Source organism: Phasianus colchicus, chromosome Z, assembly GCF_987193195.1.
Source record: "Phasianus colchicus chromosome Z, bPhaCol1.hap1.1, whole genome shotgun sequence".
Classification (NCBI taxonomy): Eukaryota; Metazoa; Chordata; class Aves; order Galliformes; family Phasianidae; genus Phasianus; species Phasianus colchicus.
The window spans coordinates 68,542,393-68,563,707 of NC_143476.1; the positions used below are offsets into that span (position 1 = coordinate 68,542,393).

Genomic DNA, 21,315 nt, shown 5'->3' on the forward strand with positions numbered 1-21,315 from the left:
TCACTCCAGTTGTTCCTGCTGCAAAACTCTTGTGGACCAGATCAGCAGCTGGTGTAAGCTGGACCAAAGGCAGCTTACACTACCTGGTCTGGCTGTTAGTATTTTCAGCCTTTGCACTGCTGTAATACACCTTTGTCAGTTCCCTGGTCCAGACCTGGGATGGCAGATTGTTTGGCAGGAGTTAAGATTTCTATTTCATAACTGTTGGTGGGGTATAAATGGAACATTAATGTTACTTACATAGTTTCTGAACTGGAAAATCGGAATGAGTTCTAAAGCTTGCTATTGAGTTTTCAGTCATTCTGTAACAGGCATCTTTCTCTAGGTCACGAAATTTGTTTGTTTCTTAACCAGTTCTACTCATTCTAACCCAATTGTTGGATGCTGCTCTGTACTCCCTGCTCTCCTGTATTTCAGACATGGCCACAACTGCCTTTATCAACCCAAGCAGATGGCACTGTGTGCCATGGTTATGGGTTTGTTTTCCCCACCTCCCCAGCTTCCATTCCATTGTATGGGCATTACTGCACCTCAGCAGTCCAGCTCTTCATTCAGCACAAATTAATTTGTTCATATGATAAATTATTCAAATGCATAGAGGATTTAGTCAGCAAGCTGCTGATGTTGATGTTTGAGCCAGGTCTTCAGGGGAAAGGTAAATGCCTTCACTATTCTGGCACCCATAAGAGAAAGGTTTTGGAGGACCACTTGTGAAGGATGTCATGATGAGGTCCCAGGGTGCAGCTTCATCATGTGAGTCATCTGATGGAACAACGATTTCATCTCATGCAGATCCAAATCCCTGCATGAATATGGCACAGAAGGAGGCAGTGGGACTCTCTGGCCAGCCATGGAGGGAGAAGGACGATCCATTTCAATGCTAATCTGTGCGTGGACTGAAATACATCTATATCTAAACTTCTGCTTAAACATGCTTCCAAATGTCTGCAGTCCTCAGTGGCAGGTTGTCATACTTTTGCTTTCCATGGAGACCTTTCTTTGTTTTTGTTTTGTTATTTGTTCAAACTGTAATAAAAGGTGTTTGAGTTAAGTCAGGATGTTCTGTTTGTGTAAGTGGTAAACTAAGAACAACTCTCAATGAAGATGTGCCCTACTAGGCAACATCCCCAGGTCCCTGGACATCACTCAGTAAAGACTGTAATGTTGTATAAAATTACATATTGTAACGTGATGCAATTTGTTATGAGAAAAGGATTCTGTTAGGTGTAGCAAATATACAAATAGGTGGAAATCATCTCCAGAAATAGGCCACCAGCAGATGGTGTTATCCTGGAAAGAAAAAGTTTGGCAGAGTCAGATCACACTGTCTCTTTAACTCACCAGTGATGGAAGCTATTTAAGATTCACAAGAGATCTTATCCAGAAATGCTGGAAAAGTGTACTAGACTGAAAGCAGTCACACAACTTTTTGCCCCCTCAGATGTCATGCACTGCAGTTCTTGGATCAGGGAGGCAGAAGGATTGGCCTTTATGGTCTTCTGTGGGTCCTGCAGGCTGCTCCTGGTCTTCCAGTTTCCCCTTCCTCTGTGGGTAGGGAAGGGACAGCAATCTAAACCTTCAACCCAAGGCTACAAGGAGACGCATTTTCTCAGTAAGGGATCTTTTTTTCTGGTACAGCTTCTGAGCAAGAGCTCTTTTGGAAAGAAGCTCCAGCTAGTCCATAAACAACCTGCCCACCCCTGGTGGACCAAGGATGCTCAGCAGCTCATGCACTGAGCAGAGTTCTGAAAAATCACAGCTGCTGGTGGTACACTGCTGAGGTCAGGCAGAGGGATGCTCCACAGAGCCACCTCCTCAGCTATGCAAATTGGAACTGAGTGCAGCCTGCTTCCTCTGCAGAAAGGGCTTGCACTTCTCTTTGCCCCTCTCCACCAGGGGCTCATTCCTCTGCCATTCCTTCTCCACCCATGCCAATCACTAATGCATCTGCAGACAGTACTTCCATTAGAGATACATGAAATCTTTCTCTTCTGGGGAAGATCACCTGGAATTTTTGAACTGCCTTAGAACCAGAAACAAGGCAATGAGCAATCCTCTTTTTTGCAAGGAAGACTGCATTCAGCCACCCGCACTGGACATGCAGTATGGTGTTCGCATTGCTAGCCTTGCTACGGCTGCTTTACCCTGCAGAAATGCTTTTAACTGTTCTTAAAAGAACTGCTATCTTCTGTAAATATGAAGCCATTATTTTTTTCTTATTGTTTACAGACTTTTCTTTTGCTTGACTTCAAGCTTGCATCCAGGAGCCCCCTTAAAGCTCTACATGAAGTGGAGACTTTTTGTGTGTTCCTACAAAGTTCCTCAGCTTTATGAAAGACGTCTTATTCTGGGTATTTTTTCATTTGTGTTATCGAACTGTCTGAAAAATCAAGAGAAAAATGAACACAGCAGAATGGCCTGGTCTTTTCAAGTAACATTAAAGACCAATAAAAAATCAGCAATGCCAGACATGATCTTTTCAAGCTACTGTGAAATTGTTTTGCCTGACACCCAAAAAGCTGATTTTGAGAAGATAAATTGCATTACCTTGAAAGCCTCAGCCATTGCCATTTACTTTTAAGTTCAGAGGATACTTGAAATGGTGCTGAAACTTGGTGCAGTAAGTTCGAGGAAGCACATTCGCCGTTCCTTCAGAGACCTGGGGTGCTTTCTCCACTCCTGCCTCTGCTTAGAAGTTCAGGAATATGAGAGGTGTAGGAATCCTGTCTCCTACTGAAGGCTGAGGCAAAAAACTCATTGAGTACCTCACCCTTCTCCATGTCTGAGGATGCCAGCTCTCCATTTTCATTTATTAGAGATTACATTCTCCTTTGCCTGTCTCTTCTACCCACTGTATACAAATAATCCCTTCTTGTTGTTTTTCACATCTCTCACAAAGTTTTAATACTATCTGCATCCTGACTTACCTGATCCCATCCCTGTATATCCAAACAGCATCCCTATTTTCTTCCCAGACCACCATCCCACTTCCCTTTTTTTCCCGCTTAACCTGATTAGCAGGCCCTTGCTCATCCATGCTGGCTTCCAGCTTTTTCTGCTCAATTTCTTATTCTGGGGGATGGAGGGCTCTTGTGCTCTCAGAAAGGCATCCTTAAAGAACTGCCAGCTCTATTCTGTTGTAATTAAGACAGTTTCCCAGTAAATCTCATCCATTAATTTTTTGAACAGCTTGGAGTTAACTCTCCTGAAGTTCAGGGTCCTGACTCCATTCCTTACCAGCCTCATATTCCTTGAGATGATGAACTCAGCCAGGACTTGGTTGCTACAATTGAAAGCGCCTCCAGCCTTAACCTCTTTTACAGGCTCTACATAGAGACCACCAAGTCCTGTAGCGCTTCACCTTTGGCTGCACTGTCCAATACCTGAACCAGAAAGCTGTCATCAATTGACTCCAGAAGTCCCCTGGATCACTTTCAGCCCCTCATGTTGTTTCTCCAGCACATATCTGAGTGGTTGAAATCCCTCAACAAGATGAGAGCCTGCGAGTGCAGTGCCCTCTGTAGCAAGAAGGCCTCACCTACAGTCTCCCTTTGATCAGGCAGCCAGTTGTAGACCCCAGGCACTAGATGGTTTTTTTTGGTCCATAGGCTAATCCATAGACTGTGACTCTTTATCAGAGGCAGCTCCTCACAGTCTACCCTTCTTCTTCACATAGAGGGCAACTCCCCTACTCCTTCTATCTTATCTGCTCTTTCTATAAAGCTTACGCACCTCAATGGTGGTATTCCAATTATGAGAGTCAAAGAATCATAGAATCATAGAATGGCCTGGGTTGAAAAGGACCACAATGATCATTGAGCTTCAACACCCCTGCTATGTGCAGGGTCACCAACCACCAGACCAGGCTGCCCAGAGCCACATCCAGCCTGGTCTTGAATGCCTCCAGGGATGGGGCATCCACAGCCTCCTTGGGCAACCTGTTCCAGTGTGTCACCACCCTCTAACTGAAAAACTTCCTCCTAATATCTAACCTAAACCTCCCCTGTCTCAGTTTAAGACAAGGGCTCCCAGATCTCCCCCAGTGCCAAAAGTACTGCTGTGGGTCTGCAGCCATGGTAGCAGTTGGGGCTCTGTGCAGTCCACGCGGGACAGACTGCACTTTCTCAAAAGTGCACATACTTCAGTGAAGCATGGCCCTAGAACTTCCCAAGCAGAAGGAGATTCGTACTCTGGTCCATAGCAGGTCATTCCCCTCCCACATCAGAGTCCCTTCCCACCATGAGAGCTGCAGAGCATGCCACTGTACAGCAGAGCATGGCCAGGAGCAGAATTCCTGCCCATGGCTCCAGCCCACGGCCCCAGCCTGTCACCACACAGAAATTATTCAGCTCCCCTCAGATTCTCACCCAGAAAACGCAGTTAAAAGGTCACACACAAGACTTGCCTCTGAAATCAAATTGATCTAAATAAAGGTTTTTAACTGGCAGGAAAATTTGTTAGGCTCTAATGTGACGTCATGTGCATGTCTAATAAGTGGCTTGATTGACAGACCAACAATTAATAATGTGTCTTCAGGGATAATTAAGTCTGTTGAGTGACACTGTGCTACTTGAAGAAAAAAGGGGTCACATTTTCAATCTTATCTTTCTTTTGCCACATGATACTGCCTGAGAGAGAATATTCTGTTTATGATCGGGTAATCTTTTTTTCTAAGCTAGAACATTTCACCTCTGAGGTGGGTTACATGTCCTTGGGTAGCCATCAGACAGAGCAGATGAACAAACTTCTGCAGATACATTAGAGAAGAAAGAAGTCTTTTTAAGTACCAAATTCCAGCCACCTGCAACCAGTTGTGAAAGAGGGACAGCTCCCAAGGAAGAAAGCTGCAGCTGCATCCACTTGTTTTTCCCTAGCAAGTAGATTCTCAGCTGATGTAAAACAACAAAGCCTACTGCACTTACTGGCATAATTTTGCAACAGCTGAGGACATGCGCTTATGACTTCAAATTAGCCTTCAGTGGAAAGTTGTGCTTCTGTTAGCTGGTTGGCTAAATAAGGACATGTCTATAAAACTGCAAATGTTGCAGTAAAGCAGCTGAGGGAAAACAAGAGCGGCTGTTGCTCAGACTGCAGGTACTTAGAGGGCAAGTAGGCAGATGATGTTCCTGTAGTATGCCTGCTTTAAATTCTAGGCTGTCCTTGTAAGTCCTGGTCATCTTCATGGGCTGCAGAGCAAATTGTCACAGCATAGCCCTCCATCTACCTGTGGTGTCTGCTTTAAATCTCCTTGTGTTAGGTTGACACTACACTCACATCTGTTGCATGAAAAATGCAATGTGGAAATGTGGATTACAGCAATGCAAGAAGAACCTGCATATAAGACAAGCTGTAAGGAGCTGAAGAGCAGCTGAACCACCTGGAACATTAAATGAGGCTGTGTTTTGGGAACTGCAAAATGACCAAAAAATTGAGAATACTGCAGAAAAATGCATTTTCCCCAGCTTTGTCTGTGGACGTGAAGTGGCAGTAGCAAATACATCCATAAGTTGAGCAAAGTGTGGTTGGAGGAGATGCAGTGCAGGAGAACTTGGCCTTGTTAAACAATTAGTGCTTTGACTACGTGAAACTAAAGGGTTTTTTGCCTTCGCATTGATGACCTATTCTGTAGTTGTGAGTCAAAGAAAATTTTTGCCATTTTTGGCGCCCCAGTGAAAAGATTAATGGAAAGAAAATCATCAGCCTTTGAAAACCATGTTTACTTCTGCTTGCAAGTCTAAAAACAAGTTGGCAGACTTGAGATGAAGGATGATTGTGAAACTTCTATCAAATTTTAAGATATCTCCAGGCTTCTGGATGTTGAAGGATGCTGACCAGGTGATCTAAAAGCCATGTAGAATCGTAGAATTATAAAATGATTTAGGTTAGAAGGGACCTTAAAGATTATCAAGCTCCTGCCATGGGCAGGGCTGTCATCCATCAGTTCAGGCTGTCCAGGGCACCATCCAACATGGCTTTGAACACCTCCAGGAACAGGGCATCCACAGCTTCCCTGGGCAGCTATGCCAGCATCTCTTTGTCTTACCACAATCAAACTGTGTAAAGTCAGTTCCCCTCTTGCTTATCTCCTCCTTCAAGTACTGGAAGGCCACACTGAGGGCTTCTTGGAGCCTTCACTTTACCAAGCTAAACAAGCCCAGTTCCCTCAGCCTTTCTTCATAGGAGAGGTACTCAGCCCTCTGATCATCTCAGTGGCCCTCCTCTGGACCCGCTCCAAGAGCTCTATGTCCTTCCTGTGCTGGGGACCCCAGGCCTGGATGCAGTACTGCAGATGGGGCCTCACAGGACTGAGTAGAAGGGGACAATCACCTCCCTCTCCCTGCTCTCTTTTGATACAGACCAGCCCTTCAGTGTTTGTTTTTCTACGCTGACAAAAAACATACCAGTACTTTCTACTAGGTGAAGGAGTCTCATACTTGTGACAAAGGGCTAAGCAGTAGTAGCAGTTGTGAGGATAAATACACCATTGCACTGGGCACACTGGCATCTCTTACCTGGTTCGTATTCAGTAGTTGAACTGTGTTCCACTCCAACATTTTGCTGAGTTTCACCTTAATATTTACAATATTTACAACTGCTGGAGCCTATTGTGTTGAATCATGCCTCCTTCTCTGGGTGAGACAGACTCAGCCAAGGAGACAGCTACTTCAGCTGAGAGTTATTTGTCCTTGAATGGGAAAAATATCTTATGATATCACATTTTGAAGGGGATTTTGTCAGACAGGAAGTTTGTTCTTCACAATGATTCCCTTCTAGCAAATTTTGGAATGTGGCATGTGAAGTACGACGAGATTTCAATACGTCTGACAAATACATTTTGTATACTAAAGTGATCTCAGCATTGAAAACAAAATGACAAATGTGCTGGTAATGCAGAGCAGAACTGTGGGTTTGGGGAAGAGAGGTAGCAGTGGAAGACTCTGCAACACTGCCTGCTGTGCACGTCTCACACATGACATTGCCTTCAAGTAATGTCTGCGTAGCTGTGTCATGTCCTGGGAAGGAGATGTCCTTCTGTGAGGGTGCTGGGTCTGATCCGGGCTGCGAGAGGTGAAGGCTGACTCAGCCCAGCACTGATCTGTTGAGACACAGCCTTGGAGTTTCTAACAGGTCCCTTGTGCCAGAGTCACACTGAGCCTGCAACAGTACATCAGAGGTGACTTCCCAGGTGGGCAGAAGACCCAAGCCTCTCCTAATCACAGAATCACAGAATCACAGAATGGCCAGGGTTGGAAGGGACCTCAAGAATCATGAATCTCCAACCCCTCTGCCACATGCAGGGCCACCAACCTTCCCATCTAATGCTAGACCAGGCTGCCCAGGGCCCCATCTAATCTGGCCTTGAACACCTCCAGGGACGGGGCATCCACAACCTCTCTGGGCAGCACCTCACCACTCTCTCTGTAAAGAACTTCCCCCTGGCGTCCAACCTAAATCTCCCCTCCCTCAACTTAAAACCATTTCACCTCGTCCAGCAGTTATCTACCCTTTCAAAGAGTTGATTCCCCTCCCCTCTGTAGGCTCCGTTTAGGTACTGAAAGGCTGCAATGAGGTCACCCCGCAGCCTTCTTTTCTCCAGGCTGAACAAGACCAGCTCCCTCAGCCTGTCCTCACAGGGGAGGTGCTCCAGTCCCCTGATCATCTTTGTGGCCCTCCTCTCGATCCTCTCCAACAGCTCCCTGTCTTTCTTGTACTGGGGGCTCCAGACTTGGACACAGTATTCCAGATGGGGCCTCACAAGAGCAGAGTAGAGGGAAACAATCACCTCCCTGTCCCTGCTGGCCACCCCTCTTTTGATGGAGCCCAGGATCCCATTTGTCTTCCGAGCCGCAAGGGCACATTGCTGGTTCACATTAAGTTTTTCATCTATTAAGACCCCCAGGTCCTTCTCCACAGGGCTGCTCTCAAGGACCTCTCCTTCCAGTCTGTAGGGATGCCTGGGATTCCTCCGGCCCAAGTGCAAAACTCTGCACTTTGCCGTGTTGAACCTCACCAGGTTCACCTGGGCCCACCTTTCTAGCCTCTCGAGGTCCCTCTGAATGGCATCCCTTCCTTCAACCGTGTCGACCGCACCACTCAGCTTGGTGTCGTCAGCAAACTTGCTGAGGGTGCACTCGAGTCCGTCATCGATGTCATTGATAAAGATGTCAAAGAGGACCAGTCCCAAGACAGACCCCTGGGGGACGCCACTCGTTACCGGCCTCCACCTGGACATAGAGCCATTGATGACCACCCTCTGTCTGCAGCCTTTCAACCAGTTTCTTATCCATCGAGTGGTCCACCCATCAAATCCACATCCCTCCATTTGGAGATAAGGATGTGGTGGGGAACCATGTCAAAGGCCTTGCTCAAGTCCAGGTAATGCCAGAGTGATGTTCCATGGCCTCACTCACCACGCCCCTCCCACAACGCTTTTCTCCTTTCTGGGTGAAAACTTTTCTCTTCTTCCACTTGTTAGCCCTGATGGCTTTGTGTAGATGCTGAGTTGAGTCACTGGGAGAGCTGGTAGTGATCATCACACCCAGGGCAATCTCATTCTGTATATAATATTTGCTTGATTATTTGTAACCTGCTAAACTGCGCGCTTCACAGTCCTTGCTTTTATTCAGTGCCATAAATAGTGTTAATGCAACACTTATCATCAAGCCTGCACAATGCTGATAGTCTTTCAGTTCATCAATCACTTGCATTTGTCATTTCTCTAGCCACTCAACATGACAAATCACACATCTCTTGTGTCAAAGTGCCCAGAGCTAACAAGCTAGCTTACTTCACCTGACAGAAAGTTCAGCTCTACTTAAAGCCAATTTATAGATACACACACAACTAATAGAAGTGTCATTACAGAGAAATGTGTGGCAAAGCTCAGAAGAGTGGGTGAATAGAGCTGGAGCCACAGACAGGGGCAGAGGTCAGTGACAGAGCACTGCCTTCTGAGAGTTGATGAGCGCTAGGTTCAGCCTAGATCACATGCTGTGGGAGTCCTGCTGACTCCAAACCAAAGGTGGACTAAAGGAATAAAGCACAACGCATCATCTTGGACTGGGTGCTTTTGGTACTGGAAATGTTTTCCTTCAGTTGTCACTGAAACTGTGGGTGGGTTTGTGTAGGAGAATCATATCAGAACATTGACAGAGGCAATTTAATTACTTTAGTCCAGTGTAGATCCACAGCCTCACTGCTTTAACAGCGTTTCCAGTAGTTACACTGTTTTGTTCTGTAGAATGGTCCTGGTTGATGGATAATCACTGTGGCAATGATCAAAATTCTATCTTATATGCCACAAGCAATCGCCAAACATAGTCATGACCACAGCCACAGTGACAGTCCCACGAGGCCTGGTAGTCATAGTTTGGTCACCCAAACAACAGGGAGACTTGAGATGTTACTATACTGATTGTTTTTTGGGTATGCACAATGGCTTGCCCCTGAATGGAATCCACTGCAGTGGGGTGAGGTGATGTGTATGTGTGCTGGATGCACAGAGTGATCTGGCTCCAGGTTGTAATAAACTGAGGAGCCCAGGGCCATGGAGACCCAGAAATATGAAAGTTTCCTCAGCTAGCCCAGTATTGTGAAGTATTCAGTAATGGTTTGTGAGTACTGAGTGACCTCAGTGTCACTTAGGAGTGTCACTTATGGTGACTTATGGAATGAAGTAAATGGACCAGAAACAGGAGCTCCCTCAGGCAGTTAGACTAGATGATCTCTTCCAACTGAACTTTGTCCTGTGCTATTCTCTTCCATTCCATTCTATTTCATTCCATTCCACTCTTGTTCCACAGTCTCTCAGGTTTTGAAGCAAAGTTTTTTTGTAAGTCTATATTAACAACGTGGTTTCCTAGTGATCCCTGCTCCTGTAATTTGTTGTACAACCTTACCTTTGCTTCTTTTTGTATAGTATTCTTTTCAAAGCTGTAATTGATAACATTTAGCAAGGACAGAACTGAAAATTTAGCCCCAGTAGTAGCATTTGTGACATTTCAGGGCCAGTAGATCTCTTGGTCCCCTTTATCCAGGCTAGCTAATCCCACTTACCAGGAACAAGAGAGTGAAGGAATTGTAGCTGGCTGAATGCCATACCTGTATAATCAAATGTAAATGATGTGTAGCTTTCTGCCATCCCACAAAGACACAAGCCTTCATTTGGGACTGCTGCCATATGAGAAGCAGCAAGGGCTGGATAGTGCTACAGCTCCCAGACATCACGGGTGAAAGAAAAAGCTACACTGTTTTAATTCTGAATTAAAACAGGGATGAGCATAAGGGAAATGTATGTTACTTAGCACAGTGGCTAGCAGCTGGCACAGCAGGCATACAGGTTAGGCTGAGGCCGCACCAGAGGTCCTGCACTGTGCATCCCTCTGCATGTCTCTCTCCAGCCAGGCTGAGTGCTGGTGATGAACAGCATCATCAGCTGAGGATGGAGTGCCTGAGGCAGAAATTGTCTTTTACTGAAATTGGTGGTGAAGCACCTTGGGATTGCTGCTGCTCTTACTGGGCCAAGGAACTACCTGGTACAGACACAGAACAGCCCATGGGACATGCAATTGTCTGCCACTGGGATGCTCCCTACGGTGTCTTTGTGAAGAAGTCTGTGTATAAATAAAAGGACTTTTCACAGAGATTCAGCAGGGACTGTTTGAGGAGATGGGGGCTCAAGGGACACTCCTGGAGAGCCAAAGCTCTTGTGGTTCCCAACACCCCATCTCCCTTTGCACAGGGGAGGCAGCCCCAACGGGTATCTACAGCTTTAGTGCCACTCACTGGATAGCTTGGTGCCAATAGCATTGTCCATGGCCTCATTGTACAGTGGTGAGGAGAGGAAAACACACTGATCACCTGCACTACAGCACAGAGCATCATTTCATCTCCATGGGGGAGGGTAAACAGTGTTTCACTACACTTTATTCAGCAGTATTTTCTGCATCTCTCACCACAGCAGGATCTCTCTTCTGAAGCTGCAGCTGACAAGACACCCACATGCTCCCAGCATGACACATGGCAGGGGCTGGGGGTCCCCTAAGCACTCCCACAACCCTTCTTGAGACTCCAGAGCGACTCTGAGACACCACAGCACAGGGCAGGTGATGTCCTACACAGAGTCCCAATACTGAGCCACAGCCATGGAGCTGGCTGATGTGGTGGTGTCACAGTGAGATAGCTGCCAATAGCAGGGCCAGACAAGGAACTGTCTGTCCTGTTGTATTGTCTTATTTGATGTTAACAAGATTGTCCTGTGAAGTGTTAATGTGACTCAACACAATGAAAGAAAAATTACACCCCCCTCATTTGCCTGAGGGTTTGTATCCCATTTAAATTAATTTTCCCTTCCAAAATGCTGTAAGGGACATTTAAAACCCTGTTTAAATTGTTGATTTTTCCTTGCTTTGTTAGGTGTAATCACATTTCCTGGAGAGCTCAGACTCATTCTTCACCACAGGCAGAGCTGGGACAAGGGTCTGCATGGGGGAGGGCAGGCTCTGAAGGGAGGGGGCTGGGAAGGGCAGGAGCTGCACAGGGAGCAAGGAGCTGCCACGGGTCATGGCTGTACAGGAGATTCCTCACCTCTCTCCACTCCCTGTTAGCTGGGGAATGACAGTCCCTGCACCTCACTCACTAGCAGCTCACAGCCCAGGGTTGTCTGCTTCCCAGGGCATCCCTGCAGGTAGTACTGACACAGACCTCAGCTATGGATGGCTGTTGGTCTGGTCTGAGCAGATGAACTCATAGGTGGATTATCAGACAGGTTGAGTTGCAGTGTCACCTATTCTTTCTTCTTTTTTTACAGTTGAATTCAACAGAGCCTTCAGTAACAGGTGAAATTCTCACACAAACAAGCATTCTCTCTCCCTTCAAGAGTTCAGCAGCTGAGATCTGGGCTTGGGGTCAGCAGGGTCAGCCTGGACAGATGGGGGCTGGATGCTGTTGAGTGCCTGGAAGTGGGTGATCTGGGTTCTTACAGGGCCGAAACAGAGCTCTGGACACCACATCTGGGTGCTCTGGTCAGGAGTTGTTCCCACAAGCAAGCAGCAGGCTGCCCACTGTGCTGCACTCCTGGCTTGCTTCACTTCTTTGGGAAGCAAATGTACAGAGAAGCGCAGGAGGCTGAGCTGTCCTGCAAGCTCCTCCTTGTCCTGAGGGCTCCTGTCCCCTGGAGCATGTCCCAGCAGAGTGCGACATCAGCATCCTCTGGTGTCTGGGGCTACACCCTGTGGCTTTCCAGCAAAACCACAATTCCCCAGTAGCTCCAGTGGATTCTGACAGTGCTTGTCCCAAACCACAGGACTTCAACCATTCAAGGTGAGGACACGGAGATGAATTAATTCAGCCTCAGTTCATTCTGCCATTAACCACTCTGTTCCCTAAGCAATTTTAACAACCTCTGTGCATCACAGTGCCAAAGGTCAATAATGTTTTCTGTTTCCTCAGCGTACTTTAAGCTATACAGATATAGCATAATGACAGAAGGGCTTCTGAGGAATACTATGGTTTATAGTGAACTACAAATGTAAGAATTATAGCAGAGTGAGGTCAAAGCTATAGGTATACAGGCAAAATAAAATTTTATTATTATTATTTGATCAGCAAGTGGTGTGAATCAGCTGGCAAATGTTTTGTTTTGTTTTTCTTTTTGTTTTTTGCTGAACCAAAGTGAGCTTTTGACAAAAAGGCTTAGTACTGGAGATGTTAGCATGATACTGAGTTTGGGGAAGGATGGTTATTGTACACAACGCATGGATGGATCACCTGAGGTCAGTAGTAAAAAGAACATGCCATAAAGCCAACCTCTGCTGAGCTGACAATTTTCAGTACCATGCAGAGTATAGATCTTCACCCCAGCTTCATTTTTTGAAGGTATATTTCCTTGGTTTCCCTTTAGATCAGGAATGAGAAACAGCTGTACTGGCTGTTCAGTAGGAAATCCCCTCTCTGGAAAGCTGTGTCTGCGGGGAGGGCAGCTGTGTCCTTCCAGCAGACCCGTTGTGCGGGAGCAGGAAGACAGCGCTGGGGCACCAGGAGGAGCCCCGGGTCCGGAGTGCCCCCGGAGCCAGCAGCGGGTGATGGGAGGGAGGGATGCTCCTCGCCTCTCCCTTTGCGTTTAGTGCCTGGAAATCTCCGTGCCGAGCGAGGACGGGCTCTCCCCCGAGAGCTTTGTAGCTCCGCCAGACAGAGCCGTAGCACTAGCACAGCGCGGGGAGCAAAACGGGTGTGGTATTCGTGGCTCTGATTTGGACCCTCGTCATGCCCACGTACTGTGTCACTGCGAGAGGAATTCAGTTACCATGGTTTAACCTATCAGTACGGGGACCAAGTGCCTCCCCTCCCAACCGCTCTATAAAAAGAGTGTCTGAAGATGCCCCGGCGGCTCCTGCCTGTCGGCTCCGAGCAGCAGGTGCTCAGCACGCACGGAGGGGCTGCCGCTATGCCGTCTGCCTTCCAGCTGCAGTGCCACCTCGTCCTCATCCTGCTGGCAGCCTCCAAAGGGGACACCCGCTACCTCGAGGTGAGCAACGGAGCGAGCGCACCTCGCTGCACTTCCCCACTCTCTGCTAACTTTATCCCCAGCCTTGTGCTTTGCTTTCCTCTGTTCCTATTCCCACTGCTGCTGGACAAAGGTCTGACATTAACACACCCCCCTGCATTTTCATTCATTTACCTGTCCTTTTCTCAACCTTGTCCTTTTGGCTAAGGAGCCGACTCTCACTGTGAGAGGTGAGCCCCTCTCAGGGGCCGAGTTACTCCTCGCTGCAGCAGCTCCCGACTGAGCTGTTATGCAGCTGTACCCCTTCTGGAGCAGGGATGCGATCTGCCTGCATCTGCTCTGGAGAGCTGCAGGGAGGGACTGCATTTCATGTTGTCCCATCCTCTTCCCGCCGTCTCCCCACAGGTGAGGGATGCTGGTGAAGATGAACCCTTCCTGCTCCTCAGCGAAGACCTGAAGCGGGAGCTGTCTGCAGGGCACATCTACCGGCGGTCTCTGCGTGAGTTATCTTTGATGGTGGGAGGGTGCAGGGGGAACTCGGGGCTCTTCGGGAGTGATGGGGCTGAGGGGAGAAGGGCAGAGTGTTATAATTTTGGAAAGCTGAGGCAGGGAGATCAGAGCAGGGCTCTGACCAGGGCTCGGGCCGGGGCTGGGGTCTCATCAATAGGAGGGTCTTACACCTGCAGCCCCAGGCAGAGCCCAGCTCCAGCAGATGGAGTGGGTGGAGAAGCTGTGATGAGTGAGGAATCTGAAGGAACTCGGGGTCTGTACACCTGTGCACATGCACAGCAGCAATTTTACACCCCGATGCGTTCTGATGTGTCACATCAGCCCCTGGAGCTCAGCAGCTTTTTGGTTCACCCGTGACCCCCTCCTCCCTGCTGCTGGTGGTCGGTGCTGGGTCTCTCCCTGCTGTCCCCATGCCTAGCAGCAGGCACTGGCTGTGTGCTGCCTGCAGGCAGAGCAGAGCCCGGCCCTGTCTCTGCAGGCTGCATTGACATGCTGAGCATTGAGGGGCAGTTCACCTTTACTGCCGATCAGTCCCAGTTGCACTGCGCCACATTCTTCATCGGTGAACCTGAGGAGCTCCTCACCATTGAATATGACTTTGTGAATATCGACTGCCAAGGAGGTGACTTCCTGAAGGTAGGGAGCTGCTGTTTGTCTCCATCCCTGCTCTGGATGTTGGGTGCTGGCTGTGTATGGTAGTGGAAGGCAGCGCGCATGCACATGAGCTTTTAAAAAGCATTTGTGACTGACTGAGAAGTTTAATTTACACGAGCTAAGACTCTGGATCCACTAGAAGGCTTTTCTCATTGCTTCTGTTACCCCACAAGCCATGCAAGTACTGATGATGTGCTCTCTGGTGTTACTGAGCCAGGACCTCCATGCTCAGGGCACTGGCTGGTTAGGACCTGGATATTTGCAGGGAGGATTTTCAAATGACCCTGCCAGAGGTTTTCAGAACACTTGTTCTGACTCAGCGGAAGGCTTGTGACAAAGAGCAATTCATACTTGAGAACAGGGAAACTTTGCTGAAGCATTCTGCTGGCAGACAGAAGAGTTGGCTGAGATCTGAAGTCAGTTCTGGAGGTGAGGGCAGGCAGGAGGGCATCTGTTTGCTCCTCTGTCACTGTGCTGCAATCTGAGCACAGCACTGAGCTCTGTGTGTGGCAGCAGACTGAGCTGCTGGGGAGCCCTGTCTCTCTTCCCCTTGCTGGGGTTTCCCCAGATATTGCTGCAGGCTGTCTCAGCCTTCTGTGTGCCCAAGTACCTCAAACTCAGAGTTGCTTTCAAAAGCTGGACAAATACCATCTCCAGGGCTTTATAACAGTTTCCTTCCTTTGATTATTGTGTCCCCAGTTCAATCATTATGCTGCTGTACTTCTACAGGTAGCTTTCCTCTGATCTAATCTGAGCAGCTGCTTCACAAGACTTCCAAAAATTTTCAGTGCCAGCAAATCTGGAGACCAACTCCTGCAGCTCTGCCATCAAAGCATCCCATGCACATTTACAGGATTACTCACCATAGCTGTGGCAGGATCTGGTCCTCAGATGCTTGAAATGTTAGAAGGGAGCGCAGAAAGAGTTGCTGGATAGGAGAGGGAAACAAGAGGAAGGTAACTTCATGGCTGTGCTGGAGTTAATAGCTTTCTATTCTGACACATTTCTCTGCTCGCGGGGAGGGCAATTTTTTTGCTATTTTTATTGTGGAGGAAAGATTTGTAGACAGTGCTGATTAATTTCTAGCCAAGTAGGCAGAGTTTGTGCTGCATTCCACTGGCTAGAGTCTACTGAAAGAAAAGACATGGGAAAGTGTGCCAAAAATTCCTCCCCAGAGCTTCATTGAGCTGTGCTGCTGGACTGAAACACCGTTGCTCTGGGAGGCCCTTGGGCTCATTAAAGATAAGCTGAAGATATAGATGGTGGAAAACTACAGGCCAGGTCAGTGGACCTAGTGGTCAAGGCACAAGAAGGCAACTTTTTTTTGATGTGGCTTTCACATCAGGTTGGCCAGAAGCCGGTTTTAGTAGCAGTGGAATTGCTATACTAATGAATCCAGAATCTGATATTAATTTGATAGTGTTGAAGCAAAAAGAATTGTTTCCATCAAAGATATGTCACCAAAATAGTAATTTGAAGGAAATAAAAACAAAATTAGGATTTATACCTCTTCTATTCCTACGTATTGATTGAAACTTGGATAAATGCTAGGGTTGCACAAAAAGAATTTTTGGTTTTATTTGGAAGATCTGAATTGGCCATCAAATGTCAAAGCAGTGCCCATAATACTTTACGCTTCTCTTCTCTGCTAGCAGGATGATACACAAAAGCCCTGGTTACAATTGTTGAACCCTTGCAGGTATTTGATGGCTGGATACTCAAAGGAGAGAAGTTTCCTAGTTCCTTGGACCATCCCCTCCCCACTTCCCAAAGGTACACAGACTTCTGTGAGAGAGGTGCTGTCCAGAGGAGCATTAGGTCATCACAGAATGTGGCAATGATCTTCTTCAGGATTCACCATCCAGGCAATGGATTTACGATCACAGTCAAGAAAAGTGCCAACCTCTTCCGTAAGTCTGATTTCATGCTACCAAGTGGCTTGCAGTTTTGGTAGGAAGCAGAACAATAGTGTCTGTTGGCATGAATTCTCTGATAATGTCTGCACTGACACAGTTCTGGTGAGTTTTTCCTGAGTGTTTGACTGTTTCAGTGTAGGTCTGTGCAGGAGAGAGAAAAATAACTAAGTATGGAAGAGTAGTTGAGCATTGCTTCTGTTTTAGAATAAGAAGAATCTTTCAAAGCAGATCTCTCATATTGAACACTGTTATGTCTTATGATGTTTGATTTGAGCAAGTAGTATTAAACCAGAGATTTTTATCTGTGCAACTTCTGAATATGAGTGAACTACAATGAAAAACTATTTGAAAAAATTCAACAGCACATTTAGTATACAGAATGGTGATGTGAGGAGTATTGTGTGACTCCAGGAGTCTAATTGTAAGTTATTTCCCTAAGCCTTTGAGCTGCCAGGGCACAAATAATGGTCACTTGCATCATTTTTCCAAAAGTGGTAGTGATGCAGACGACAAGCCTGAGCTGTTATGTTAAACTTTAAGACAAAATCAGTCTGTGTTGCTCTGGTTTCACAGAAGAGTTTGAGTTGGAAGGAACCCTCAAAGGCCATCTAATCCAATTCCCTTGCAGTAAACAGGGGCAACTATAGGTAAATCAAGTTGCTCAGAGACCCATCCAGCCTGACCGTGTATCTCCAGGGACAGGGTGTTTCAATGGGATATGTCACAGGGTAAGGAAACCCCACTATGAGGAGCAAGACAGGACCTGTGGGTTTGCTGGCAGTATCAGGTGATAACAAGTGAAAACAAATGAAAGCCCTGCATACATGTTCACCATTCTTCAAAGTGGCAAAAAGTACCTGATGTGTGCATCTGGGGCACGTGCTCTTCCATTGACAGCTCATCCCGAAACTCTGCCAGACCTCATACTATGCTGTAACCAATGGATGGAGAATTTCTAAGGAACAAATGCTCTTCGAGAAAACCTAAAAATACCACTTGTATTTTTCAGCATCTGTCTTCAACTCTCAGCCGTTAAACTGTTCTTTGTAATTACTAGAAGTACATAATTTTACTACATGTGGGCAGTAATGATAACACAACTAACTCTTGTACTTTTTCCTGTGCTCCAGCTTGCAATGTCATCTCTCAGACTCCCTCAGGAAGGTTTACCATGGTCATTCCTCATCAACACAGAAACTGCAGTTTTTCTATAATTTACCCAGTGGTGATAAAAATCTCTGATCTCATCCTGGGACATTTAAACGGCCTCTTCTTAAAGGTGAGTTGTTTGTTAGCTGGCGAATAACTGCTATGTGCAGTTTTCCTGGTGGGCTGGAACAGGGGTGGCCAAAGCTCTGGCTGTGAGGGTGTGTGTGCTCCAGAGCAGTGTGTGCTCAGCCTGAGAGCTGGACCCCCAGAGATCAGAGCTGGGTCTGTCTCTGTAATATTGCAGAGACAAATCAACAGTGCAAAGTGCCATTAAGAAATGTAAATATTTTGTACTGTAAAAAGGATAAGAATTACATTAGAAATAAAGGAGTGCTCTGCCAGAGTTGTCTCCCTGCACTTAAACTTATCAAAGTACATAAGTTGCTCCAAAAGTAATGTCTCCCGTTTATTTCTATGGAAACTACAACAGATACAAAATGTACAATAACGCTATTCAGTAGAGAAAATTCTCAGCTACAAAACACCCAACATAGTCACCACTGTTGGCCAGTTCATGGGGATGAGTTGAGATTCTCTTCATTTCATGATGTGACAGCTATGTATGGCCATTTGTAACATGGCAAGGTGCTAGCAGGAGGCAGGACATGAAAAGGCAGACATAGAGGAAGCAAGTTGGTGAACAGGCAGACAAGAACCAGTGGCAATGTCCCTGTCAGTGGAAAACATGGGCTCATTCATTTTTGATTTTGAGGGGTTTGCCCCAAAGGAGAGTTTTAAAGAGTTTAGAGCAAAATGAAGACACAGCTATTTGGTTTTGTGTGTGGTACCCCAGCATGAAGGACAGCATGAATGAAAGTGCTAAGAGTATCTATTTTTATTAAGGTAAGGAATGCACGATAAATGTTAGCCACGTGTGCTGATTGGCAGCAAGAGCTGATCTGCTGATGCTGCAGGAAAAGAAAACAAAAAATGAAGAAACAATGTATTAAGAGGGTCCAGGCTTCAAAACTTGGGTGGAAAGAATAACTTGCACCAAAGCTGATAGAGCAAGAGGAGCTGTTAGGAGCATCTCAAAAGTCTGATAGCAAGGCCTAAGACTCAGGAAGAAAAAATGACAACTCTGGTGGAGTGCTCTGGAACGGCTCTGGGCAGAAGCAAGGAACTTTTAAGAGATGTTTAAATTTCACTTGCACAGTGAAGGAGAATAAGAAGTGTGAAGGAATAATCAACGAAATGGCAGAGTAGGTGGGAAGAGCTCAGGAACAAGGGTCAGCCTTGCAGTGCTGGAGAATAGCTACTGGCCAGACAGTGGGAATTTGGTTTGCAGCATGGTGCCTGTGGACAAAACCAGCCATGAGTTGTTGGTGTCAGCCGCCCTTTGTTATCTCCTTGTCTTACATGTTGCTTTCATAAGGACGCTTAAGATAGAGAGGAGATAATTCACTGCATGCCAGCTGGGTGTGGGCACATGTGCAGCACTGACTCTGTTCATTTGGTTAAGTGTCTGAGCACCCAGGATCAGATTGCTTACCTGTGCTGGGAGCAATTGGATCAACATCTTAACTAATGCCAGTGATTTTTCAGAGCCCACTTAGGTCTTTATTTGGAGTTTCTTCAAGAAATTAATTTATAAACGTCAGATTGAAGTACTATTGCTTGAACAGCCTAATTTTTAACAGGCTTAAGCATAAAGTACTTCTGAATCCTGGTGTTGACTGCAGTCCTGTCTAGAGAATTGTTGTTTTTATCAAAATATGGCAAGTAATTCTTATTTTCTGTCTTCTTAGAATCCATCAGTGGGCTGTGCAGGAGTGGGGGACTTTGTGGAGCTGTTAGGAGGAACTGGCTTAGACCCATCCAAGATGTTTCCACTGGCTGACCTCTGTCATTCCTTTCATGGCTCTGGTGAGAGCTTCTCCTTTCTCATCCCCCTCTACAAATGAACATGTAACTGGAGGGGCCATGCACAGCTCTCCTAAGCCCAGGTTTCCTTTAGACAGGTGAACTTGACGTGTAGCAAAACATGAGAGCCAGCATCCAAGGGCGTGATGCAGCACACCCATAAACAGCTCTACTCACCCTTGCAGTAATTATGATAATAAGATTAAGTTAACATATTTTTAAAATACTTATGACACATATGATTATTAGTGTCAACAGACAAGCCTGGAAATTCATAATAAATGCAGGCAGAGTTGTTACAATTCAGCTATGGCATTTAAACTGCTTTCCTGGCAGTGTAAAGAAAGGGAAATCACACTTCAACAGTCCAGGTGCTTCCAGCATTGTGATGTTTTAGTTTTGGAGATCTCCATGGTAGGATGTCACTACCCCTCACCTTTGACTTCTAGTATCCAACTGCAGCAAATGCAAGCACACACCATCCTCTGTGTCCTATAAATGCATGAGACTGTAGGTGGGGGGGAGGGGGAGGTAAGCAGTATCTGCCAGAGCGAAGGCTGCAGCACCTGATGAAATAGCAAGACTGTTAAAAAGAAAGACTAACAAACTTAAAATAAGGTATTTAGACTGCAATACCAATGCTAGCCAGTCGTTACTATGCTCAAATATTCTTTGTTTACAAAACCCTATTATTAACTTGTAATTCTCAGTGCAACAGATCATTTTTTCACTCTCTCTCATATAATTTTATCTTAATGTCTGCTCTGTTTTTTCCCTAATTAGCCCAAATGAAGATTGGTTGTGACAATACTGTGCTACGGATGGTCTCCAGTGGCAAACACATCAATCGTGTGACATTTGAGTATTATCAACTTGATCTGCAGGAAATAGAAAACAGAAAGGAGAATAGCATTGAGGAATTCTGCTTCCCTGGTATCTGAAAAACCAGGCAACACATTTTCATGTTGCTAATCATAATAATGTTCTGGCAAATTAAAAAAATGTAATTTTCCTTTAACCAGCTGTTGGTTTCAAGCCTTTCTACGGTGCAAACATTTTATTTTATTTTCTTCTTCATACAAATCAATCATTCATATGAGCAAGGAGGAAGAAGCATATTTTTCTTCATTACTACAATTATAATTTTCTGCAGTATTTAAAATCACTTACTGTACCCCAAATCAATAACAAGAACAGAAGGCTAAGTTTCTAGTAGATGTATTATTAGGGGACAGACACAAATCCTCTATGTATCCAGTCAGAGTACATAAAAAAACAACAGTATGTATAAACTTAATGCAGAAACTATCCTTTTATATCAAGAATGAACAAAAATATAAGGTGGTTGAATACATTTTCAGTTCTGTAGCAGGAAATCCAACATTACTGTGTGTAAAAATGACTTGTTTGTTTATGACTATAAATGTACTATTTAATGACTTGTTTTTAATAAAAATTTATGGCATGGATACTTCCTTACATGAATCCAAACATGAATAAATAAGTTCAAAGAGTTGGCAAAACATTGCCATGTTGTATTTTTTTGAAGAGCTCGTTTAACATTCTGGTTAAACTTCTTAAGTCTTGTACAGTTTTCTGGAAATGATTTTGAGCATATGTAGCTGTAAAACCATGGAGTATTAAAGTGAAATTATGGGC

General features: G+C 45.8%; 1 protein-coding gene across 1 annotated transcript; it reads left to right on the forward strand.

The window, feature by feature from the left end:
• Nucleotides 1-13,429: 13,429 nt before the first annotated feature.
• On the forward strand, nucleotides 13,430-21,033 carry CRHBP (corticotropin releasing hormone binding protein). Its single transcript, XM_031610145.2, has 7 exons — nucleotides 13,430-13,525; nucleotides 13,910-14,003; nucleotides 14,493-14,650; nucleotides 16,368-16,578; nucleotides 17,715-17,863; nucleotides 19,542-19,659; nucleotides 20,440-21,033. Exons 1-7 carry the CDS (start codon nucleotides 13,445-13,447, stop codon nucleotides 20,595-20,597), a joined length of 969 nt encoding a protein of 322 aa, XP_031466005.2. The 5' UTR covers nucleotides 13,430-13,444; the 3' UTR covers nucleotides 20,598-21,033.
• The last annotated feature ends 282 nt before the right edge of the window (nucleotides 21,034-21,315 follow it).